Consider the following 25,387-nt stretch of genomic DNA (forward strand, 5'->3'; position numbering starts at 1 on the left):
AGGGAGCCCCAAGGCTGGGCATGCCCCGCGGGGAGCTCTGCCTGGGCCGGGTGGGGAGAGAGTGCTCTGCAGGCTGGTTGCAGTGGAGTGGAAACCCAGCCTTCTTCTGGGGTGGGGCTGTCAGCGTGTGAGGGGGAGTTCCCGTTCGTTCGTTGTTTGTTATTCCTTCCTCTCTGCACTCATTTGTACACACTTGTGAAGCACCTACTGTGTGCAGATATTCTGCCAGTGCTGGGCACAGCAGTGCAGAGCGTTTGATAAGTTGCTCTCAGGTGTTAGAACATCCCTCGGGTGTCAGGAGACACCAAGATGCAGGTTGGCACCTTCCACGTCTCTCGAGGGCCCATGGTCACGTGGGCTTTGAGGAGGACACCAGGGAATGGCCACGGCCTTTTTGATCTTTTGTTCTCTGTAAGATATACTGGACTTCGGGCCTTCTGGAAGAACTGGGGTCAGATATTACAGCTGGTGTTGAAAACCTGCCTGAGGAAAGGCAGGAAGTCTGCGGTGGTAGGAAGCTGAAGACTCTGCAGAAGGGGTCGGGCAGGTGGGGGTGGAGACTGGTGGGGGTGGGGTGGGTGGTGGAGGTGGGAGATTGTTGGTGGGAGAGGAATATCCGAGTGGAAATTGGCTGTTTCACCAGCTGTTACGCCTCCGGGGCGCCCTCTGGTGTGGTGGGGCCCCTGGTCTTTTCCAGTTTGTAGTCACAGTTTGATTTGGGGATGTGCTGGCCGCTGCTGTATGGGCGCAGCGGGCGCTGGGCAGCAGCCTTCCCCCATCCCTGGGGTATGAAGTGGCCCTCACTACCTGCTTTTCCCTCCTTGCCGGCATCCATGTTGGCAGGTCAGAAGCCCCGGCCTTGCTCCTGCCCAGGTGTGAATCATCTGGCTCCCTGGGGGCGGGCTGGGCTGGAGCCGCAAGCCCACGGGCTCCTGGCACCTGGTACCTGTAGCAGAGCTCACGGAAGGCAGGGCTCAAGGGGGTTCATGCCTCTTGAATGTGTTCTCTTGATTCTGAGAACCTTTGTAAGGAGTGTTGTCATCACGTTTTACTCCAGCTCTGTGTTCTGGGCCAGTGGGGGTGACACCCCAGGAGCCTGCTCCCCAACAGCGGCTGTGGGAGCCCGGGGCTGGGCTCTCAGTTGTGTCTCTGCAGCTCTTTTGTTCTTGTGTCACCGGGGTGCAGCTCACTCTGTTTGATTTTCCTGGGGACACAGCATGAATGAAATGGTTTGTCCTTTCTGGCAGGGCTTGACCCGCGATGCAGGCTGGCCTGGGACCGTGCCCTTAGGTGAAGGTGTCTTCAGGGTTGGTGGGGGCGAGGGGCATCTGGCAGCACCCCCCGTGGGTACACTCTTTAACTGGCAGCCTTTTGATCACAGGACTCCCCACTCTGCCCCCAGGAGAGGCACTGCTGGAAGTGTCTGGAAGTAGCATCCATTCTGTGAGGCTGCTGTTCTGATGAGTAATAAAGTGTCAAAGGGGGGCCAGAGGAAAGAGGTGCTTAATATAGCCCATTACTGAGCCTCCCGCCAGCCTTTTCCTCTGATTTCCTCCCTGGAGTCATGAGTGTTTGAAAGGAAGCAAAGGACTTTCAGAGCAGATTCCACAAGTTTTTCTTGTCAGGGTCTGCTGGGCTTGCCGCAGTGGGGGTTGGGGTGTCCAGAGATGAAGCCCCCGTCAACCAGTGACTCCGTCCTGGCTCGAGGTTCAGCAGAGACCCCGGGGCTCAGAAGGGCCCTGTGACCCTCTGGCTTTAGGATGGGCAATGCCGTGGAGAAGCAGAAGCCCCTGAAACGAGGCACTCTGCACCCCTGGAAGCAAGGTAAGAAAGGCCGGGCTCCCTCTGCAGGGAGGGGGGCGGCCCCCACCCAGTCCTGTCACCGCGGGACTATCGTCCAGGGCCAGAGGCTCAGCTTCATGGTGACCTACAAGCGCAGCAGACAGCTCTCCCGAGAAGGCTGCGTGCCCGGTGTGGCCAGGGTCCAAGGCCTGGTCACGCAGTGCGGCCTGCGTGTGCTGTGGAGGACTTTAGCTTTAGAAAACATCCCCAATGGCAATTGTGGCATCCAGGAGTCTGACTTGTGGGTGGCTTGGCGGGGCGAATGTTGTGACAGCTGTGAACACGCAGTGCCTGCCTGAGCACACGTATGTCCAGGGCCCCGCGATGCAGGAGGTGGCCCGGGGGGTGCAGCCAGCAGCGGGGCTCCCGGACCTTTGCCAGCGTCCCGGACGGGCAGCTCTCGCCTCAAATTCTGTCCTGCCCGCTGGGCTGCCTTTTGCCCCCCAGTAGCCCGGCTGGCTGCCAGGATGCCCGCGGTGGTGCCTGCAGGACCCCCGCGGGCCCGGGTCCCACCTCCCCCGGAAGCAGAGGCAGCGCCTGGGCTGACCGGCCCCCGGGGTCTGGACTGTGTGAGCGTGCTTGTGGACAGAGGAAAATACACAGGAAGAAAAGAGCTGGAATTCGGAACAGAAGTCGTCTTTCGTAGGCGGGTCGTGGGTAGTTCTTGGTATTTTTCCTTTTTGAAAGGGAAAAGTCGGCGTGTCTCGGTCGGCTGTGAAGCTCGGGCTGGGCTTCCCAGGAGGGGCCCGGCCTGCGCTGTGCCGGCCGCGCCGCCTGGCTCTGTCCTGCTTCAGGGGACAGCGGAGCCGGGTCAGGAAATTTGACTGGGAACTGGGGAGTGGATGCTCTTTGGGGACTTTTTCTAATTTTATTATGTGTGACAGTGATGAGTCTCGCAGGGGACCGTCCTTTCTTGGATAACCATGCCTGGGGTGTTTCGGGGTGACAGGTTAGGCATGCTGTCTGTGATTTTACCCTAAAGGGGTTGCCTGGGGGGCCTGAGTGACCACATCGTGCGTACGTGTGTCCAGGTCAGTGGGGAGGGGTGAAGGAGAGTCCTGGAGCCTTGGTGGCCTTTTCAGGCTTTTATTGAGCTTCTACCAGGGACACCGCAGGCAGGGGCGCCGGGAGGCCGGGAGGCTGGCAGGCTCCCAGCCCCCAGCGAGCCTTCACTCTCTCAGGGCTCTCTGGCCTTCTCTCATTCTTCTCGCTCTCGCTCTGCTCTCTCATTCTGCTGGCGTCCCCGGGATGCCGCCCTTATGAGTCCAGTCTCTTGGCTCAGGTGCGCCCACCTATGCATGCCCACCCCCACTCCAGGTGCCCGCCATCAGGCATGCATCTAGGGCCCCGGGGATCCATCATTAATGCTAATGGCGGGAGGGCAGAAAAGCCTGACAGTCACTTACCCTACACTCTCCTTGATGTATTTTTAGTAATTTTTTTTTTTTTAAAGAAAAAACTTTACAAGTTGCTGATTATGACGCCTCAGTGCATGTCCTTCACAAGACAGGGGGGGGGCCCTGCAGCCAGGTCGGGGTGCAGGGCCGCCGGCTGGCACCTCCAGCCACTGAGGAGAAGGCTGGCATTGGTCCAGTAACTCACAAGCACTACTTTAATTACAGCAATTTGCTTATTTGGGATTATCTCCGGTCTTCCTCAGCAAACTGTATGAGAGTTAAAACCGCTTAAAATTTATTGGAAGCAGCTGAGTTTACAGACAAACTTGAAGACTGCTTTCATGCTTTAGTTTGTTTAGCCGTGTTCAGTAATTGACGCGGGAGGAGTTGTAGGGCCGCTGTTGACAGAGGTCAGTGAGTTGGGGTGAAAAGAAGAGTCAGCTGTGGCCCCTGGTCTCCGGAGCTCCAGGCCCGCTGGGCAGGAGCTGGTCTCGGCCAGCACAGGGGCCTGCTGGCCCCGCCACCCCAAGTCCACTCAGAGCCGGAGGCGGCGCCCGCCAGCTGGGGGGGCATGCATCACGAGGCCGGGGCGCAGCCCTTCCCTGTGCCTGTCTCTGTCCTTTAGCTTGTTTGTTTTGGAAATGGGATTCGGTGCGTTTTCCCCAGGCCACGGTCAGCACGGCCGAGAGTGTTCCCAGGACGACTGACGCAGGGTGCCTGTCTCCTCCCTGGAGGGCAGCAGGGACGGCACGCCATGCCGCGCTTAGTAGGTGCTCGGCCAGTGGAAGCCGGGGTGGTCAGAGAGACAAGAAGCATTTGTTCTCTGCCTGGAGATGGGGGAGACACAGGCACGCCCTGACCCCCGCAGCCCTGAATGCAGAGTGGGTCACGGTGAACGTGTGGGGGCGTGAGCCTGCCCACAAGAGGCCTCACACCTCACGCGGCCTTAGCGGTTGAATCATGGAACCACCTGGAGGAACCTCCAGTGTAGAGCTCAGTGAACCCCCAGAAATTCGCCCAGGACCCCTCCCTGAAGACCTCCTCTCAGTCTCCTCCTCTGCGCTGCATTTTCTCCTCCTGAGCCACTTGAGTCACTGGCTCGCGGGCGCACGGCGCGGTCCTACTGCCCTCCGGGATGAAATGTCGTGTCGCCAATCGTCAGCACCTCAGAAATGCCGGCAGCTCGGGCCGTGCGTCTGCTCAGTGGGCATTGCTCCCGGATGTTTGCACGCAGCGGGGTGAAGGAAGGGAGTGCCCTCCGCGGCAGAGCTGACGGTGAGACCTGTTCCCCAATCTGAGGGGACGGTGGGGGGGTCTCTGTGCTGGGACCCAGGGCTCTGGCCGAGGTTGGGGTGCGAGTGCGGATCTGGGTGACTCGCATGCTCCTGGCTCCCTGCAGCGGGGCAAGCTCAGCAGCCTCGGGCGTCAGTCGTGGGGGCATTAAGACGGGTCTCTACGGCTCGGGAGCGTCTGGCTGCCGGACGCCCTCGCGCCAGGCTTCTTGCTGAGAGCCTCGCGAAGCCAGAACCACCCACCTGCCACCGTCCACTTTCTGGTCTTGATGCCATTGCTGGGGCCCAGCGGCATCTGAAATTAGCCCTTCGGGCAGTTGTGCAGGGGCACCAGGCCCGGGTGCTGTGTGTGGCCCCCGCGAACCACCTGCTCCCTGTCTCCCAGCCCCTTTTCTCGCCTCCACCTGAGCTTAAGAACAACGCCTGCCTCAGAGGGCTGCCTGCACTGAGCTGACTCCCGCCAGGCTGGAGCCCTCCGCCTGCAGCAGGGCTGTCGAATAACGGTGATTCTCATTATCCTGCTTGTGTGATAGGGAGAGCCCTGAGGTGCGGGCCCACGGTGCGGGGCGGCCCAGCTCTCCCCCATCCCAGCCAGCCTGTGAGTCCGGCACCCCCCTCCCCGCGTCCCTCTCTTACTTGAGAGGACCACGGGCAGGTGAGGGCAGAAGCGCTGTGAACCCACGGCCTCCAGCCGGGCCAGGGCGGTGTTGAGTGTCTTTGAAAAGCGTCACTGCGGGACCAGCTGTAATGATTCCTATTTAACTAGAATATTCAATTAGCGAGGTCCATCCGGTGTCCGTTCAGAGGCCTGTAGCATTGGAGTGTTTTCTCGTAATTGCACGATGGCTTTTGGCTTTCACGGGCTAAGAAGGTGGGCTCTGGGGCCTGGGTGCAGAAGGCGCCAGGCCCGGGTGCTGTGCCTTGGCCCCACGAGCCACCTGCTCCCCATCTCCCAGCCCCTCAATCCCCACTTCCAGGTTGGCCAAGTCTCTTAACCTCTGGCCCCAGTTTCCTCACCTGTGAATAGCACTTTCCTCGTGGGGTGAGAGACATCAGGGCTCGTGCGTGTGAGCACCAGCGCCCAGCACGTTCAGGGTCATCACTGTTGCTTCCTGGAGGCTCGATTCAGAGAAATTACATTTTAGGTTGAAAAAAGGTTACATCGTTAAAGAAAAAAATGACAAAATGCAAAGAAGAAAAATGCGCTTGAGAGTCTTGAGGGGCCGGCACTAGCGCGTGCGCCGAGGCAGGAGCTGGGGCTGCTCGTCTTTCCAGAAGGGCCACACACACGCCTGTTCTTTACACGGCTGTGACCATGCGCAGGTGATTGTCCTTGGCTCCGCCTCTGCGCGGGCTGCGGAGTGGCTGTGATGAGTGTGATGTCCATCACGCCAAGTCCCCAACTTAGGGAATCGCTCCCCACGTGACCGCGGCGGCATCCCCTGGGCTGCAGCAGGGAGGCAGCGGTCCGCGGCTCCTCCACACGCCCGCCAGCCCACGGCTTGAGCTCCGGACCCAAGGCCCAAGCTCCGAGCAGAGGGGCAGCTTCAAGCCTCGTGCCATGTTGTTCAGAAGGGACGTGTCTGCTCGCGCTCCCGAGTGAGGCGCACGGCAGTCCCCAGGGGGGCCGAGTTGGAATTGATTCTCACAAGCCTTGCACCGTACTTGCCAACGCCACAGGGAGGGGTTGCCTCCGCGTGGCCTTGGAGGGGGGAGGGTGTGTCCACCATCGTGGGCGCCAAGACTGTTAGGGGTCAGGCCTCCCTGTCCCTCGGGTCCTTTGCGCTGGCCTCAGGCACAGTCGCCTCTGAGAGTGGCTTTCCCCGAGAAGAGGCTGTGACTTGGCTTAGGAATGAGCATTCTCCGCCGCGCCGCTTCTGCCGCCTGCCAGGGAGCAGTGGTGGCCGTCAGGCACGCGACTCTCCCACGCGGAAGGGCCAGCGTGAGCCCAGCGGTCACTGCTAGCTCCGTGCCCCCACTCAGCGGCGTGACTGCCGGCCCACGGCTGGCGGCCGGACGCCTGCCCACCCCTGGCCGCGGCTGACTCCTCACCCCCACCCCCTGCCTCGCGTGGCCGGGACGCCGCCTGCGATGTCACATGAGCGGTGTCAGGCGGCTGCGGGGTGGTTTGACTCGGCAGGCGCGGCGCCTCGGGGCGTGGCGTGAGAAGGTGCCACGGCGGTGAGAGCCCAGTCACCGCGAGCTCCCGCCTTGCGGGGCCACACCGCAGGCCGCAGGGTAGGGAGCTGGCCCGGCAAAGGCCAGTTCCGACGAACGGGCTTGCGCACCACAGGTGTCCCGAGCTAGAGGAGAACCTAAAAATGTCTGAAGCAAAGCTTAATTTTAACAATGAAGAAATTGAGGCTTGGGGAAGCGACTTCTCTGAAGTCCCAATCCGGCTTCGTGTCTCCCAGGTGGGGCAGCGACAGCACGTGGACCAGGCGGCCTCCGCCTGGGTGTGGCCACAGGTGCACGCTTGTGCTTCACTGCCGTGTGTCCATGCGCCGCGTGCACATTGGCGCGCTGGCGTGACGCGGGGCGCTGGCATGTGTAGCCATGCCATAGACCTCTTGCTAAATGGGAGATCAGATGTGGGAGGGGAAGTGGCCTTGCGAAGGAGTTTTTCTCACGAGAAATGGGGGGTGGTGTTCTGGGTGTGGGCACAAAAAGGGAAGGAAACTTGGCTTTGTCATCAGCTTCTTCCAAATTTAGAACAATGTCCAGCTCCAGCCACTGGCTCCAGGGCCCGCCTGGCCCTGGGAACGTGCGTAAGGCCCGTTTCCATGTCTGCTGCTGCTCCCGCTGGCAGGGGTGTCGTGTGGCTTGAGGCCCACGGCCGCGCCGAGGCTGGTCCCTCAGCGATTGCTTTCTAGGACACTCGATGTCGGGATCATTTTGTGTTGAAACATCCCGATCACTGTTTCTGGGCACCCGTGGGCCCAGCTGAGGCATCCCAGTGGGCTCCCGCCCTTTCTGTCCTGCCTTCTCCACTGTTGGTTTACAAGAGAGGCCAGGATGGCGCCGCCCTCCCCCACCACTCATCAGGCTAAGGGGATGATATTTCTGCCGACGATGATTGTCTCATAACAAGAATGGACGAGGGAGGTGGTCCTCCTGTTATCACTTGCGTGTTTACTGTGTGCGGACTAGAGGACTGTGTTTATTGGGACCCCATTAAGGTCACAGTGGTGCGTTTAATTAGGGCCTTATTGACACACGCTCATGTCTCCAACTGTCAGCTGGACCGCAGTGCCCTCGGCCAGCCTCTCTGCTTGTCCTCGGTCAGCTGACTGTCCAGTTCCCCTCACAGCCCAGGCAGTCTGCAAGGCCCACCGATGCCTCCAGGCCTTCTCTGTCTGCCCTGGGGCTACTCTGCCCGCAGTCCAAGGTCAGCCCCTCTCCTCAGGTCCCCCCACCTCCAGAACCTGTCAAAATCACCTCTACCCCCCTCCTCAGCTGGACCTCAGCCTCTCCACAAGCCACCCCTGACGGAGGGCTCACACCAGCTCCTGAGACTTCAGCGTAGCCCTGGTTGCGGGGCCTGGGGTACCTCATTTCCCCTCGGTTCGTAAATCTGATAGGAGTGACTGAACTGTGGGTCTCCAAGACCACCGGTCGCTCTGGGAGGGCCAGAGTGGGGCTGTGCATGCAGGAACCCCCTCCCCAGTACAGCCAAGCCATCAGCGGCGTGAGCTGATCCAGTGGCTGGCTCAGAAGTCGAGGCAGCAGATACGCTGACTGCTAGTGCGGGGCTGCTGGGGAAAAGCGGACAGGGAGGACACCAAGGTTTAGCCTTGAACCTGCCCCTGAGGAGGCCGCCGCCGCCTGAGGGTGAGGCTGTGGGGGAGCACAGGGAGGACTGCGGGGCGCAGGGTGTCCGGCCGGCCCCTCCTCAGCCCTGGCCGCTGTCCTCTGGCCAGGTGTGTCGCAGGCTCTTGTTTTCCTTAAACTGTCCCTCGCACTTGAACGTGCCATTGGGTTTCTGCTCCTTGCTGCCAGGAGTCCAGGCTAAAACGGTGGTGACCCTCTTTGCAGGCAGGAAACAGACTCAGCGCCAGAGCTGCCTAGGGGGCCCCCACATGGGCCCAGGGCCGGGTTCACGAAGGGAACAGGATTTTCCCAAGGCTTTACCAAGTAGCCTGGCCGGGGTTGGCGTCCTCACCCCTCTGGCTCCCGTGGGGGCAGTTCCTGAGCTGCGGTGGCCGCTGTGCCCGCTGGCGTGTGTGAGAGCAGGTGGTGCACACGTGTGTGTGCATGTGCGTGGCGGCGGCAGGAAAGGTTCCCGTGTCGTGCAAATGAGGGGGCGGGGCCAAGCGCTGAGACTGAGCCCCTCAGTGGCTGAGTCTGGGCTGTCAGGGTCCCAGCGCAGGAGGAGTGGGGGCTCTTGGGGGGTGGTCCGTCGACGGATTTCCTGGTTCGTCTTCATTCAGCAAGTGTGGAGCACCTGCTCCGTGTCAGATGCTGTTATTCTCACACGTCTCCAGAACTGAGTTTCTCTTCTGAACCACAAGCGCTTCCTCCGGTGATGGTTTCCTCCCATCTCCAGCATCAGTCGTTGTAGATGCGCCAGAGAGAAATCATCGTTATAACCAGGGGGTGCCTCTGCACCTGGGGCTGCCTTCTGTGAAGAAGGGCAGAAACCAACATAGCCCCAGGTAGATACATAATTATAGGTGGGTAAACACCAGGAAAGATCAGAGCCCAGATGTGAAGGGTGAGTCAGATTAACTGGGGGAGGGCGGGGCGGGGGGGGCGGGGGTAGGCAGCAAGTCCACTCCGAGCCGGGAGATGTACCATGCCAAAGCCTGGGTTTGAGAGCATCCACCGACTGAAAAGCCTCAGGCATTTCGTGTGCGTGTGCGTTTGCGTGTGCGTGTATGTTGCTCAGACTCGTGCTTTGGAAAGAGTGACTGGGGGAATGCGCCAGAGGGTGTCCAGGCAGCGGGTGGCAGCTGGGTGAGGGCGTGGCAGTGGACTGGAGTTGCTGGGTCTGTGGAAGGAGCTGCTGGTGGTGGCTGCATCAGAGGGTGACAAGGCCCAGGATGACTACCAGATGTCTGACTCCTGTTGACAAGTGCTCAGCCAGAGAGAAGAGATACAGGAGGAGAGACCTCCCCGGTGGCGCAAGGGGTTAATAAGCACCACGCTATGAAGCAATCCGCATCCTCTGCAGCACAAGTTCGATCCCCGGCTGGCCTGGGAGAAACCCACATGGAGAGGCAGACCTCTCCTGTCCCGCCCGCTGCTCCCCTCAGCAGTGTATTTCAGTCAGTCTGCCTGTTCTGTTCCCCGCTCTGGTGAATCCTCTCACCCCCCACACCTCTGGCCTGAACCCCAGTTCTTGCATGCATAAATAAATCTTTAAAAAAGAGAGAGAAAGACAGGAGGAGACCCGTTGCTCTTTATTTGGTTTACAATAAATTATGGTTCTTTTAGGGCTTTTTCCATTTTTATTAGCTACCAGAGTCAAAACCATTAGCCACAGGTGTTCACAAATCAGAGTGATTGACCAGAATGATTGCCTTAGCCTGTGGGGTCTGGAGTCTGTTAAAGGGAGTGACTGAGAGCAGCGCTCTTGGTGAGTGGGGCTGTGCTCTCCGCCCCACTTACCTGCAGCCACCTTGCCACTGGACAGAGGGGCAGCCCGAGCAGCCAGCTGAGGCTCTTTACTGGGAAGGCAGGCGGGCTCTGGTGCGGCCGGGAGGTGCATGGAAGGAGACACGTGGGAGGCGGACAATGGCAGCCGTTATCTTGATGAGGTATCTCTTTTTGTTCCAGCTTCAGACCCCTTTTTCCATGGTTCCCCATCAGAAGGTGTCTTAGACTTGTGGCAAGTTTTTAGGCCTAGTGGCCCCAATTCAGGCCAACCCTGTTTGGACATTCGCCCACAGGGGGATGGGTAATTTTGGGTGTTTTACTAGAAAACTCTTACTAGGAACTTTTTCTCCCTGTGAACACTAATCCTGTCAAGGAGCTGTCATTCTAAGAGTCGGCTTCCTTTGTCCTTAGGCGGAAGACAGCAGGCCCCCTTTAGAGCGTGCAAGGTCGGGGCCCCTGGGTACCCTGGTCAGGGGCTCACGCTAGTCCATCCTGAGAGGCTTTGCCTGGCACAACCCCCACCCCAGCACGTCACCACCCGGTGGCCGCCGAGGGCAGGAGCCTGGCCCGGCATTCACAGGGGATCAGGCGGGGGCCTGTTTTCATTTTTCTTCGTGGACAGTTGGGCTCCTGACGTATCAAGGGTGACGAGTTAATTTTCTGATTATATGAAAACTAATTTCTTTTAGGGCACGGGGGTGGGGGATCCTGGCGTGGGAGGAGAGACGGGGACTACTACTTGGCACTGCCTGTCGGCAGCTGCGTTTCAGCTTGGCAGCTTGGCAGCGACGCAGGGCCGGCGGGCTCTGAGTTCCAAACAGCGTCACGGGAGGCTGGTTGGACAGATGGGCTGACACCCTGCGTGCATCTCATGGTGTCTTCCAATTCAGAGAAAAAAAACGAGGACCGCTTTGCTGTTGTGGAATTTTAAAAAATGAAATCTGAGGACATGCAGTTGAGAACTGGCTTGAGGGGCGGGGTGGCCAGACGTCCTCATGCAGCGTCCTCAGCTGCAACGCAAAAGGAATCAGTAATTTCCTGAGTCCATGGTCCAGGCTGGCTTTCTCCACCTTCCCAGCGTCGTGAAGCCGCAGCGAGCAATTTGACTCGACGTGACTGGTCCGCTGCCTGCGTGTGGTTTAGAACCTCGGCAGTTGAATTGTTCCGTTCCTCGGCTTTTCACCGGAACCTCACTTAGTGTTCAACTAAGTAATCATAGTCCCGCAATGTAATTACACGCAGGTGCTGTGAACCAAGAGTGTCGGGCCCAGGAGGCCAGTCCTGGGCTACCCGTTGGCTCCTCCGGCGTGTTCGTAAGGCCTTGTGTGTGTGGCCCGGGCTGCCCGGAACTCAGCCCCGGGAACACACAGGGACAGGAGGGCCCGATGGCCTCCCCAGCCATCAGGGGGTTACGCAGGTGTTGGCCCCGTTCCCTGGTCTGGAGGCCTGGGATGGTGTGGAGAGAGATTACACAGCAGTTTAACCGGAAGCTGAGTTGCCCAGGGCCCTTCTGTGCCTATGCGTGTGTGTGTGGGGGGGGGGGGGGGCTGGGGTGAGTCACACCCTTGGTATCCCCTCGCGGGCCTGCGGGCACTGTCCACCCAGCGCTGCACCTTCACCGTGGCTGGCCCTCTGGCTCCTGGTTTACGCCAGTCAGGGTTCTTGGGACGACAGTGGCATTTCTGCGCCCTGAAACTGAAATGCCATCAGAGTGATGGCGCCGCGGTGAGAAAGGGGCACAGGGTCCTCACCTTGACACCCAGTTAAGCATCCTGTACCCAAATGCTGCCCCCCCCCACCCTCCCCGAGTCACACTGCCCCCGGGGGGCGGGCCTCATGTTCAGCCTTGTGAGCGGATGTCTGGGAGGCCTTAGTTTTATTTGCATTGAATTTAAAGCCAGTTTGATTTGGAGGTTGTGGGGGGCGAGAAGCCTGTGGCGGGCGGACCTGGGGTACTTCCCCAGCGCTGTCTCCTGGCGCCCACGGCTCCGGCTCCGTCACTTTGCAGGGAAGGGGCCCTGGTTGCCTCTAACCCAGATCTGGCCATGGGGATGGGGGGGTACACCCTGGTGCCCCCCACAGACCTGGGTCTTGCTCACAGATGCGCCCAGTTGAGACCTCCTCCCGGCTCACTTTGGGGAAGTGAGAGCTGCCCGAGGCCCCGCCCGCGCGTCCTTCCAGGCCTTGGCCACTACATACACCTGGACCCTCCCCCATGGGGACGCTGACGTAAGAAATGGTTCCCGGCAGTAGAAAACTCACAGCATAAGGAGTTTACACCAGACTGTCCCGGCCGCGTTTAACCATGTGGAACCCGCACCAGCCCCGGGGTCTCCGCAGACGCCCCCGCCGCGAGCTGTCCTAGGTCACTGGGTCCCTGACCAGGCGGGGGTGTGAAGGGAGGCTTCGCTGCAGTGTTGTTTCCAAGTCGAATTCGATGAAGCTGATCTCTGCTCTGCAGTGATTTAAAAATCCCTATTCTTAGGAATTACTCACCGAAGTATTTAAGGGAACACGCTTTGCTGTCGGGGACCACTCTCAAGCGATGCGGAGCAAAACGCTACGTGTACTGTTGCCCCGCTTTTTAAAACTTAAATCAGATGGTCGAGAAAGTCTTCCCTCCTTGCACTTTAGCTTTTGTTTTGCTTGTCTCTCCCCCGTGTGACCCTCCCGAGATGTAGGCGGGAACACCCGTCACTTGGGGTTTGTGTTTTATGCCACAGCAAAAGAGGCCCAGAGCCGCCCTCTGCCGTGGTCACCTGAGTAACTTGGTTCTCAGGTAAATCCACGTTCTCTCGTCTGCAACGCACGAGAGCCTGTAATTTAAGGACAGTTTGTGACGGGGTAAAATCTCGGATTTCCAGGGTTTGCCTGGGTTTTCACACGGTTGAACATGGCCCAGGAGAGTCTGGCGCAAACGCCTTCTCATGCTCTGGGTCCTGTTGTTCGTCTCCATTTTGCTAATGAGGATGTTAAATTCACTGCCCGGGTTTCCAGAGTTAGGGTGTAGCCAGGCTTGACCGCAGCTGCCCCGTACCCCGACCCCGCCTGCTCCCCGAGGGACCTCAGCCCCTGAGAGCGGGCCACGCCTGTTTCCCTCCTGAACTCGCCCTGGGAAGAGGGTGGGCCGCCCCCTCGGATCCAGCTCCTCAGTTTGGCCTTTCTTCCCGCTCTGGCCAGGCCAGGCCCCGAGGGCTCTTCTGTGGCTGCAAGGGAGAGACCTGCCTGAGGGTGTCTCTGTGGGTGCAGGGGGAGTCACCCCACCTTGTGCCTTCACCGGGGGTCCAGGAGGACAGGCTGGCTATGCCGATCACCCCCCACACTGCTGCCTCTGTGTCCCTTGCCTGTCACAAGCCCCCCATTTTCCGCTGGACTTTTCACTCTAGCTTTGAAGGGGCGGTGCTGCCTGCGGGTGAAGAATTCTGACTTCTCCACCTGTCTCATGTGCGCTGCCCTTCCAGACCATGTCCAGCTTCCCTCACCATGGCTGGAACCAGCCTCTGCTCCTGCACTCGGCGCTCCCGGCCACCTCCTGTAGTGTCGGCTCTCTGGGAGGGAAGGCTGTGTGGGGGGGAAGCCGCTGCCTGGCTTTCCCCCAACCCCCACTGCCCCCCATGGGGGCCCGCCTCCAGTGCACATTTTGATTGGGTTTTCTTTTGCACCCCAAGGCCCTGCTGGTGTCACCAAGCTGTCGCTGCCGGACCTTCGGCCCCAGGACGCCGAGCTGGGCTGACTGGCGCTGCCATACATAGGCGGGAATCTCTCTGACCCTGCTGGGGCTGGTTCCCTGCAAGGTCTTGTCGCCTGACAGCAGCGCCGGCCGCACCGTCACCTCCTTGCCCTTGGTCTTGCTTTCTGTGGTTTCATCCCCCGTGGTCAACCACAATCCAGAAATACTGCCTGCGGTGAGATGTTCTGAGAGAGGCCACGCTCGGCTCCCCTTTCTCATGATGCTTTGCTATGATTGCCCTGTCCTTGTCGCTGTTCCTCTCTCACAGAGCCGACTCAAGGCTTAGCTCACAGGCCTGCACCCGTGGGAGGGAGCACCCAGGATCCTCCATCCTGGACTCCCGTGGGCAGGGGCAGCTGCGTTCCCCCAGGGTCCTCACTGATGTCAGGTTACCCGGAGGTTGTTTTTCTCAGCAGCGAGCAATTAAGTGGCAATCTGCAGGGCGTTGTGGGTCTCGTAAAACCAAGGCCCAAGGCCCAGTCCAGGGTTACTTTGATCCTCCTTGAGGCGCCTTCTAACAGTGTGGGGGGGCCTTCTCTGTGGCACCTCAGGCTTGCTCTTGATAGTCAAGATGAGCCCATCCTGCTGGCCTTTTCGCCTTTTCCACGAGACACGTGGCGCCAGAAGGCCCCGCTCCATGGGGTCAGTCCCTTGTGCCCAGTGTGGACGCTGCTCCCGCACACCGTCCTGTCCGCGCTGGAGTTTCGTTGTTTGTGTTTAGTATTTATTTGCCTAATAAACGCCGTGGGGAGCACTGCTGGGCACCAGGGCACACCCGTGCTGACTCGCTCCGACCCTGCTCACGGCCAAGTGGCTGGGCCTGCTCTCCAGGGGCATCCTCTGCACTGACGGGGACAGGGCCTGCCACCCCGTGCTCTGGACGGGAACCCCGGTTTCTTTTCTACCCAAAGGGTCACGTCCACGACTTGCTCTGACTGGGGAGCGTCTGCTTCGAGCTGGCGTGGGGCGGGCAGACAGCTTGCCTGCTTCCCGTGTGTTTTCTTTGCCCTCTGTCGCCTGGACGGAGGGAGAGGAAGAAAAGGTCTCGGCGGCCCGGGGTTTAAGGCAGCGGCTAATTTTAGCTGTTTTTAATGTTATGGTCGTTTGTGTCTTTCCTCTTAGGCTAGGGCATCTTACTTTTGTTTTTGCTTTTGCATTTCCTGTATGTACCTCCTGAAGCAAAATGGACTGCTAAAAATGTCACTCGGTGTTTATTTAATGGCTCGAATAACATTCCGTTATTCCAGGCTCGTGAGCCCCGAGAGTCACTAAAATAGCTCAGGAGAGAAATGTTATCTGTGTTGCTCCTTTCTGTAGTTCTAGAATTTTTCCAGCCGGCTTTCTGTGCCTATTTTAATTGGATACACATAGTCTCTTTCTTCACCAATAGTGACTCAATCACCTTTTGTTTTGGAGGAGTAAGTTTTGGAGGAAGAACACGGCCACAGAGGAAGGCAGCCGGCCAGCACTGTGGTGCCGCTTCCCCAGTGACCGGCCAGCAGCCCCCGGTGGGCACAGGCCTGCCCCTGGAGCCCCACACCCCACACAGTGGACACCTCGTGATTGAGTGCTGAGCCAGCGGAGCCCGAGGTGTGGTGGCAGGGGAAGGGGGGAGGGGGGTTCTTGAAATGCCAAAGAGGGGGCTCTGCCAGGCCGGTGCCTCACACGGGCGTGTGCTGGCGTCACTGGGGGCGATTGCCAGGCTGGCTCCAGACCCAGGAGTTTGCATGCTAACAGACCCCAGATGGCCACCGGTGGCTCGTGACCACGCCGTGGGGACCTCTGACCTAGGCGCGTTGCCCTTGTTCTCCACATGAGGAGAGCTGGAGAAATTGTGCTTGGCCTCACTGACAGACTGATTCGTGGCAGCACCAGCACCAAAGCTAGAGCTGCCCTCCCGCTCCTTGCGCACCCTGGTCGGAAGCTCCTGGTGAAAGGAAAGCTGCTGTGGGTGGCCGGCTTCTCTCCCCACCGGAAGCACAGGCAGTGTGGGCCCTGGCCGCCTCCATCTGCAGGGCCTCCTCCACAGCGCGCCGGTGCCCGCTGGGCCCGGGCCCCCAGACGTGTTCTTTCCACTGCCCCCGTACAGAACCCCAGCCCCCCAACAAAGAAAACACAAGTCTGACCAGCTGCAGCGCGTGGTCAGGCCTCAGCCGAAACCCACTTCCTCACAGGGCCAGGTGCCGCCGCTGCTATGGAAAGAGGCTTTCAAGACCCCTCTGGGCACCTGGTTTTTTTTTTAAAGATTTATTTATGCATACAAGAACTGGGGTACAGGCCAGAGCTGCGGCGGGTGAGAGGGTTCCCCAGAGACAGAGTGGGGACAGAACGGGCAGATCCATTGAGACACACTGCTGAGGGGAACAGCGGGGAGACAGGAGAGGTCTGCTGCGCCATGTGGGTAGCTCCCTGGCCAGGGATTGAACTGGGCGCCCTTTATGTCTTACTGTCCATTCCCTATCCGCGTTCCCTGCAGCGCACCATGAATTTGCATTTGCTCCTCTTGTCCGTCCATCTGCCTCTGGGAACCCGCCCAGCCTCCAGCGCTCACCTTCTGGAGGCCACGCCCTCCCCCCAGGCCTGGCGAGGACCTTGGCCCCTGTCGGTGTGTTAGAGGTCTGCTCCTGCAAGGGCTGGTGGTGCCAGGTGTGCCTCGCTCACCTCTGCGCCCGGCCCAAGGCTCAGGGCTGGAGAGGTGCAGTCCCTCCCTGCAGACCTCCTTCTCCGTGGGGTGCCTTCCCCTGAAGGGGTCCAAGGGAAGGTGGCAGAGGGTCTCCCCTGATGGGCAGTCACCCAGATGGGACCGCACGTGTAGGGCGCCCTCCCCGCATTGGGCCCTATTGAGGCTACCCTGGCCCGGCAGGTGGGCGCCGACTCCCACCACACCCAGGCCCACAGAGTGACTGAGTGTCACCTGGCTGAGGCCGTTCTGGGGCAAGTCGGGCAGGAGCCAGGTCCCCTCTGACCCAAGGAGCCTTGGGCTGCTTGCACCTGGGGGCGGGCCCACCTGGGGGCCCTCCTGCCCTTGGGGAATCGGCCAGAGCCCGAGCAGGAGCGTGGAGCATGGGCTTGCACCAAGGAGCCGTCTCCTCTGGGTGAGGGGTCAGAGCTGTGGAGCCAGACGCAGCATTCCAGAGCCGCCTCTCCACGGCCGCTTGGGTTCATCGCCCTCGGAAGTGATGTTGAGGATAAAGTTCGGCCCCGTTTGAGGCCGCGGACTTGAGCTGACTTCAGGACACGTAGTGCTGTGCTAATATTTTTGTTTTGATGAAAAATTTCAAAACACTACTTTCAGCCTCCACCACAAAGAATGCAAAAATATTATTATAAAGAAACTGAATGTATTTCGATCCCTGCTCTGCGGCGCAGCTTCGGTTTGTAAAGTTTGGAGCCAGAAGGTGGCCTCGGGACACGCGCCGGCCTCCTGCTGCTCAGGCCTATTGCAGGCCGAGCGTGTCCAGCACATCCTCCGGCTTCTCGGGAGCTGCATGCTTTCGTTACGAAGGCGCCTTCGTTCTGAGGACTGGGTGGCGGTGGACACCAGCTCTTGGGCGCTGAGGGCCGTGGCGGCCATCGTGGAAGGAGACCCAGTGACACGATCTTCACGGCTGCCGGGCGGCCCCTGGAGAGTTCTGGCTGATCACGATCAGACTCTCCTGCCGCCCACCTCGTCCCTCCCAAGCAGGGGTTTTTGTAGCCCCCACACAACCTCAGCCGAGGAGATAGGTACGTCCTGCTCTCTTAACAGATCTGGGGGCAGGGACCAGCGCTTGGGATGTAAAGTCCTACCCACTTGCTTTTGTTTTCCTGTTTAGAAAATTCAGGGTTTTCCGTCATGAGTGTAGACCCGGTTGCGCTCTTAGAATGTGCTCCGAGGATCAAGGTGACTCACTTCCACCGAGGAAGCCGCTAACTCCCTGCCTGGGGGCAGCAGTGGAACCAGACCCAGGCCAGACCCCAACCACCCACACACCCCTTCACCCCTTTTCCCCTGGAGAACCACTGCCTTCGAGCAGCTGCTTGGGGCAAAACCACTTTTTTTTTCCAGCACAAAATAGGTGCTAAGCAAATGTTACAGCCGATTATGAACCAGCACAGCGTTCAAAGAGAAGAGTGATGATGGAGCTCAGGGTCTTGATGAGGTGTGTCTGTTGTCCCCGGCGCTCTGCACGCAGTAGGTCTTTGGGAACCAGCCCAGGACTCGGAACTTCACAGCCTTGCCTCTTGCTCCAGATCTTTGTTCTCAAACTTGGGCAGGCTAGAGCCCCGGTCCCTGGCCCCTTCCCAGAGGCCGTGATGCACCTGGCCATGGTGGGGGAGCACTGGCCGCCTGACCAGCTGCAGGTCGTGATGCGGCTGCCCTCTGCCCCCACCTCAAGCCCTTCATCCTCCACTGTGGAAGGCCTGGGGACGCTCGGGTCAGTGGATCAGAGCTTTTGATTTCCGGTATTCTCTGCGTGCTTGATCACAAAATAGACTGATGTCTCTTACTGTGGTTTGTGGTCACAGGGCCTGAAAGGGGCTGATCACCTCCCCCTTGGAAGTGCCCCCCTGCTGGTTCCTGGCAGCAGGTGCATGATCCAGAGCCAGGGCAGGTATTGGGGTGACTTGGGTGAAGACCATGTTAGGGTCTGGCCCACCCCTACATGACCCCTGACCTGCAGCAGCTCCCCTTTGTCCCAGGGCTGGGGTTTCTCCACTGCCGTGTCCATCCCGGGAGAAGGGCCTCACTGACTTAGGGTTCATGGTGTGATATTAGGCCTTGGCGCCTCACGAATCCTCCTGGATTGCCCTCGTCCTCATCCGCCTTGCTCCACGAAGTGTGGGAGCCTGGTGTGTGGCCTTGCTAGCCCGTAAGCCCCTCGAGGGCAGGGGTTCCCTAGGCACCAATGCCCAGCCTGGGCACTCGTCAGAGCTCAGCACGGAGCTCCCCCAGTGCTGGGGGTGGCCGGTGCCTGGGCTGCGCCCACACTGTCGCCCTGGGCAGCACCTTCTCCCACTCCACTGCCCTCCTGCGTGTGCTTTCCTGCCGCGTGCCGAGGCGGAGGCCGCACACGGGCTCAGAGACCACCAGCCGCGGGAAGGCTGGTCCTTCAACCTAGAGCAGCCCCACGAGGGGACCCCGAGGCTGCAGCTGCCAAGGGGGAACAAGAGAGAAGAGGGTCCTTCCCAGGAAAACCTAGCCATTTCCTGATCTGGGGTTCTAGGATGAAGCCACTGAATTTTCCCTGAAGGCACTTCCTGGGTGGGAGTGGATTTTTGGCGAGTTCTCAAGGGAGAGTTGGAGTTCAAGGAGTGTGATTTAGCTGCATCCCATGTCCAGAACGGGGGTGGCCGACGCTGGGAAAGCACCCTCTGAGGCCGTCCGCCGCGCATCACAGACTAAAGGTGTGGACTCTTGTGAATTGGGGCCCGTCCAGGGCTTCCCAGGGGGATGGCTCCCGCCGTAACTGGGGTTCTTGCTCTTCCGCAGCTGTTTCTTATGGACTGTGTAAAGGTGTCTCGGGTCCTCCATCGCCCACAGGCTGACCCCTGGTGTCTGACTGGCCGCTGCCCTGAGGCCAGTGATGTGCGGCCTTTGATGTGCTGTCTGCTCCTGGCCTTCTCCGAGGGTGTGGCTCACTTTTACCAGCAGAACTCGCCTGGACGCCTCTTCTCCTGCTCTTGTGGGGACTTGCTTCCCTGGCGATCAAAGCCGTGAATAGTCTCCTAAAGGGCGGTTCTAGCCTCTGGCTTAGCAAGGCGAAGGGGGCCGGCCTCAGGGGTGGGGTGGGACACAGCCCCTGCCCCAAGTGCCGGCCAGTGGTCGGTGGGCTGCCCCCGAGGGAATGAGACGCCCGCAGGGACAGAGGGCCAGTGCCTGCCTGCTTCCAGCCTGCCCGGGTGCCTGCCCGCCCCTCCCACTGCTGAGCTGGGAGACGGTCGCCCGCCCCCGCCCCGCCGGGCGCTGTGGGCCAAGCAGGCAGGCCCCTGGGGTCCCCGCGTGGGCCCGGGGCAGCTCCGCGGTGTCTCCCAGTGCTCCCTTTGCTCGCTCAGGGACCCAGATCGCTGGCCAGAAAGGAGGCAGGTTGAGTTGGGCTCTCAGCCAGTGAAGCTCTGCCTTTGCTCAGCCAGTGTGACTTCTGGTTCTAGTGCAGAGTTTTGGGGGTCCCGTTAGACTTAAGCGGCCATGAGTCACTCGCCCGCAGAGAGTGGGTGTGCGGCTTCGGCCCTGGTGCGCTGCCTCCGCCTCTGGCCAGCTCGCGTGGGCACTCCCCGTCGACCTGTCTCGCGAGGGGAGAAGGGACCAGGAGGTCGGTGGGGCTTTGCTTTCCCAGCCCTTGCAAGGAAGGGGGCCCGGGTCCTGCGGGCAGCTCAACCCCCAGCCTCTGCCTCTACCCCCTCATCAGGAGACTCAGCAGCTCTTCTCAAGCTCACATGGCGGGGAACTGAGGGCCCCGCCCCTCACTTGACGCCTGGCTGAGGCTGGGCAGCCGGGACCACCTCGGCCTTCACCGCGGAGAGACAGGGCTCGATTGGCACTTGATTCTGACTGAGTTGAGCAGGGCGGGGCTTGATTCCCCCAGTATGTCTGGGTGTGGTACATAATAGCTGTTCTTGCCAGAACAGGCCTCCTGTCATGAACATTTGAGAGTATTTGAGAGGCAGAACCAAAGGGGCAGCGTCCGCGGAGAAACCCTCACCAGAGAGCAGCCGCAAGACCCTTGGCACTCCCAGCCCTCTCCCATCATGCTGGACACCGTGCTTGGCCGGGCTGTCCCCACCCCTGAGCCTTCCACGTGCAGAGACTGAGGGTCTCCCTGGCCCCGGGGTGGGAGGGAGGAGCCACCCCAGCTTCCCAACCCGGCCCTCGCAGGAGCTCACCGTGTGTGGGACGGGACGGACGAGGCTGCGGTGTGGGGAGCGGCCTGGGCTGTCTCCAGCTGAGGTGACGGCAAGGGACAGACCTTGGGCCCAGGGCCCTTCGCTCTCTTCCCTGCCTCGTGAGCTCTCTGCAGAGTCGCCAGCGCCCGGGGCCGTGCTCCCAGTGTGCTCCCAGCCCCTCCCTGTTGCCTGGGAAATAAACACAGGGCTGTGCGCTCACTGACCAAGTGTTCTTTCCCTCCGGGAGCCAGAGGGTGGCCTGGCCAACAGAGTTCTCGGCCCTGAGCAGGACCGAGGTGGGCCAGGCTGCTGCCTGTGCAGCCTCCACTGCCCTCAGCGGGGGGCCCTGCCCCTGCGCCCGGCCCCCATGAGCCCCCTCGGCCGCCTTGCTGGTGACCCAGTGCTGCGGGGTCGCCTCCGCGGCCCCTAAGGAGCATTGTTTGAAGTCTGAACTGGCAGGGCTCCCAGCTTTGGCGCAAGTTCCTTTGAGGGACAGAGGCGGCTCCAAACAACCCCACCTAAAGGACAAAGGTCAGGGTGGACGCGCTTCCTGCCCTGGCCAGCATCCTGGCTGGTGATGCGCCTGCCCCGCCTGCCCCGCCTGCCCCTGCCCGCAGGCTGGTGTGCTCATTCACAATGCGATGCGGAGCGCAGCTCTCGCCTCACCCCGCTCAGTGTAGCTGCAGAAATGGACGCTCACGTCCTCATCTCTGGAAGCCTGTAGAGCTGTGGCTTTAAGAATCCCTGGGTCAGTTCCAAACAGTAATGGAAAAGAATCCTTCCCGGGGAGGAGGCCTCCCTGGGGACAGACTGACCTTGAGTGGCTGGTGGCACGTGTCAGGGCTGCCCGCGTCTGTGACAAGGGGGTGGGCAGGGGCTGTACCCCCGGGACTGTCAAACGGCAGCGAGGACACGTCCCTCCCGGGGTTGGCTGAGCATCAGGGGTGCTCTGCACCCTCCCCACACAGGCCCACCTCCTGTGGGAGCTTAAAAACGACCTGCTACTAACACTGTATAGTAGGAGCTGCTTAGAGAGCAGAGCTTAAAAGGTCTTGTCACCAGACATTTTTTGTAACTCTGTGTGGTGACAGACGCTAACTCGACATTGTGGTGATCGTTTCACAATATATACAAATATTGAATCACTGATTTACACCTGAAACTAATATGATGTTATGTGTCATTATACCTCAATAAAACCAAAACAAACAAAAAGCCAGGCGCTGTGGACTTAGTCACCTGACTGGCTCCGAGAGGGAAGCCGCTCTCGTTCTGGGGCCCCGTCACGGTCTCCTCGGGGCTGTCGGTCGCGTGATGACAGTTTTAGAATAGGAAAGACTCTTCTGTGGATTTGCTCAGGGCCCGCCAGTGGGTGGGGGGCGAGAGGCTCCCCAGGAAGTCACCTGTTTGCCCTGTTCACCAGCAAAGAATTGACTGGGTGGCGACCGTGACTTTGCTGTGAACCCCATTAGATACTTTGTTATTGGCTTCCCGTCTGCTGCTCTTCTCCATAGTGTTGGAAGTTGACAGGCAGTTGAACTTCAGGTCAAGCTGGATCTAGCAGCCCAGACAGTGTCCCCCAGAATCCAACTCCTCAACTCTGCTTTACTTTCAATTAAAGTAACTTATTTTTTAACGAAAGTATGACACGTAGAAAATTGCTCAAGTCTTGGGAATGCCTGCTCAATGGAGCGTTATCTTCTCTGTTTTTAAATTCCACTGTCAAAAAAAAAAAAAAAATGGTTAGCCACTGGACGTGGTAGCAGTCATCTCGGAAACATCTGGGTGCAGGGTCACATACCTAACGTTCACTCAACTCCAGCCCCTGTGCTAAGTGACTCCACATGGGCGCTTTGTTCTTCCTCACGACAGCTGTTCCCATTTCACGCAGGAGAAAAGTGAGGCCCCAGAGTCAGACTGACTCAGTGCACATGTGAAGGGGGTGGGGGTAAGTGCACACAGCGTGGTGCTAGTCTGTCCACCTGCAGCCAGCCTGCTCCCGGGAAATGCATTTGCACACATGGAATAGACAAAACAAAGCAAAGCACAGACAGAAACAAACCTGACCCTTGAAATCTGACTGCAGAGCTAAGGTGACCACAGGGGAGGGGAGGCAGCCAAGGGGTGGGGCCCCAGGGCACTGTGTGGGGCAGGGCATCGAGCTCTGCTGGTGGCTGTGATAACACATTTGTGGGACCTTGGCCCAAAAGCACAGAAGCACGCAGAGTTGTAGACCAACTTACTTCAATAAACATGATTTTTTAAAAGATTTATTTATGCCTACAAGAATTTGGGTGCAGCCCAGAGCTGTGGGGAGGAGAGGATTCACCAGAGACAGAGTGGGGAGCAGAACAGGTGGATCCACTGAAATACACTGCTGAGGGGAGCAGGGGAAGACAGGAGAGGTCTGCTGCCCTGTGGGTCGGCTCCCCTGCTGGGAATAGTTTCCTAGTGCTGCCACTGTTACCTTGCACCACTGGGGAGGCCCAATAAACATAGTTTTAAAAAGAAAGAAAATCCATTTGCATCAGGGAAACTGGCTACCAGCACTTTCTCTGCTCCTGCACCCCCACATCTTGCCCAGCCCCCCACTGACCTCTTTCAGCACTGGTTAGGATGAGAGAAGATGTCGCAGGAAGTCTCATGAGCTGCCCCTGAGGCCAGGCTGAGGGCAAGGGGTCCCCTGCTTTCACCCTCCCTTGGCGCAGAGGCCAGGCAACCTGAAGCACAGGGCACTGGAGCTGGCGCACCCAACCCACGCGCTCCAGAGTGGGCCTGCGGTGTCGGCCTGCCCTCCTGGGGGGCGAGGCCAGCCTGGAGCTGCAGGCCTGAGACTCACCAGCTTCTGAAGACACAGTTTTCCCATTAATCGCACGTTGCAATTAATGTGTGGACAGACTGGGTTAACTGAAAGATGATTTTATATTCCTTAGTGACTGGAGTTGTGTTTCTGTTGGGCAGCCACGGAGGGAGGGAGGGTCCAGCAGAGTGCTCTTAGCAGGACTTGTTTTACAAGGCTGGGCTGAGAAGTCCTTGCACGAGGGCAGGGAGCGGGACCCCACTAGGACGCGGTGGTGGGAGCCGAGGGGAGACGTCGGCGGTGGCGGTTCTGAATATACTCTTACAGTAGAACGGACAAAATCTGAGGAAGGACTGGGTGATGGACATGGCCGAAAGAGCAGTCAGGAATTTTGACTGAGCTACTGGAAGGACAAAGCTTCCTGTTTACCCAGGTGGTGAGGGCGGGTTTGAGGAGGGAGTCACAGGAAAACAGTGTTGGACTTGAGTTTGAGTTGCCGGCCGGACTTTGCGGGGGTCCCCGGGGCTTGAGTACAGAGACCACTCAGCAATCCAGTGGCCGGCGCCTCCTTTCTTCTGCGCTGGTCCCTTAGGGGGTCTAGTCTGGTCTCTCAGCTCCGAGTCACCCCATATGCCAACACATCCCGAGTGCACACCTCCAGACGCCGCCCGTGTCCTACCTCACACTCAGCTCTCCCTGCCTCACTCAGGCTCCCTCCAGGGCTCCTGTCTATGCGTGAGGAAGAAGAAGTAGGGTGGAATGTTACTGATTTCCGCAAAAAGACTTTCCAACTGTATAAGTGTTTTATTCGAAAATATCCTTGGGGGGAAAAAAATTCCTGAAATTGAATATCACTAGAAACAAATGGCCATAACTATGTATCAAGTGATAATATAAGCAATTACCTGTTTTATTTATTTATTTATTTATTTATTAAAAAAAAAAAAAGGTTTATTTATTTATTTATACAAGCACTGGGTACAGTCAGAAGCGCCGGAGGGTGAGAGAACTCACCAGAGCCAGAGCCGGGAACAGAACAGGCAGAGTGACGCAATACACTGCTGAGGGGAGCAGCGAGTGGCAGGAGAAGTCTGCGCGCCATGTGGGACCCTCACCCGGAGGCCGGGGATCGAACCGGCGCTGCAGAGGCTGTGGGCAGCTTCACAGCCCAGCGCTCAACCTCTGCACCACCAGGGGAGGCCCAGCAATTACCTGTTTTAAAGGCATTGATCCTTAGACTCACCTTCTCCTTTCCCTACCCCATTTCTCCAAGAAAATCAGCCCAGAAATCCCTATTTCTTTAGGGAGTGTTTGTTCCCTTCCATGGGGAATGGCATTTACAAACCACACAGAAAATACCTGAGCATCGTTCACACTGTAATTGTAACTCTTTACCTCTTTCATCGCACACAGTCCAACTGTGAGGGGGAAAGGGTGTCCTGAGCAAACTCCATGCAGGCTTTGTGGGCTGCACCCCCACTCCATCAAGACACTGGGAACTACACATCCCACGATCCCCAAAGGGAGGGTTGCGAGGACCGGAGGGCGGAGTTAAGCAACGATGTTCTCTGTTTGAGTATTTAACCAGCCATGTGGCCTGGGGTCGTCACCTTGGCCACATGGCGTGCTCGGTTTTTCACCAACTCGGCGGGTCATTGGGATTCCAGGTCCGCCAAACGGGTAGGGCGCATTTACGAACTTATCTCCCTCTTTTTCTCCCTGAGTTATTCATTTCCCCAGTTCCCCTTCCCTTGTAAATAAACCTTTTATCCACCCTTTGTGTGTGTCTGCAGTTTAGCATTAAGTCCCCTTTAAGGGCGCGGGTGAGGACCCACAGTCGGGCAACCCATTTTATATTGGGGTT

The 25,387-nt window shown here is 59.1% G+C and overlaps 1 protein-coding gene across 6 annotated transcripts in view; it reads left to right on the forward strand.

Annotated features, from left to right (window-relative positions):
- Window positions 1-25,387, forward strand: part of RAPGEF1 (Rap guanine nucleotide exchange factor 1) — a gene marked incomplete at both ends in the record, with an annotated part of 88,058 nt that overhangs the window by 12,188 nt on the left and 50,483 nt on the right. Inside the window, one exon of one of the 6 annotated variants that reach the window (XM_084236929.1) lies at window positions 1,761-1,824. The exons of the other annotated variants lie outside the window; for them this stretch is intronic. Within the exon in view, the coding sequence (XP_084093055.1) occupies window positions 1,761-1,824 (64 nt within the window). Of the gene's footprint in view, window positions 1-1,760; window positions 1,825-25,387 lie in introns of those variants that run through there. 6 annotated transcript variants of the gene reach the window in all.

Source organism: Talpa europaea (assembly GCF_964194135.1).
Source record: "Talpa europaea genome assembly, chromosome: 7".
In the NCBI taxonomy this organism is placed as follows: domain Eukaryota; kingdom Metazoa; phylum Chordata; class Mammalia; order Eulipotyphla; family Talpidae; genus Talpa; species Talpa europaea.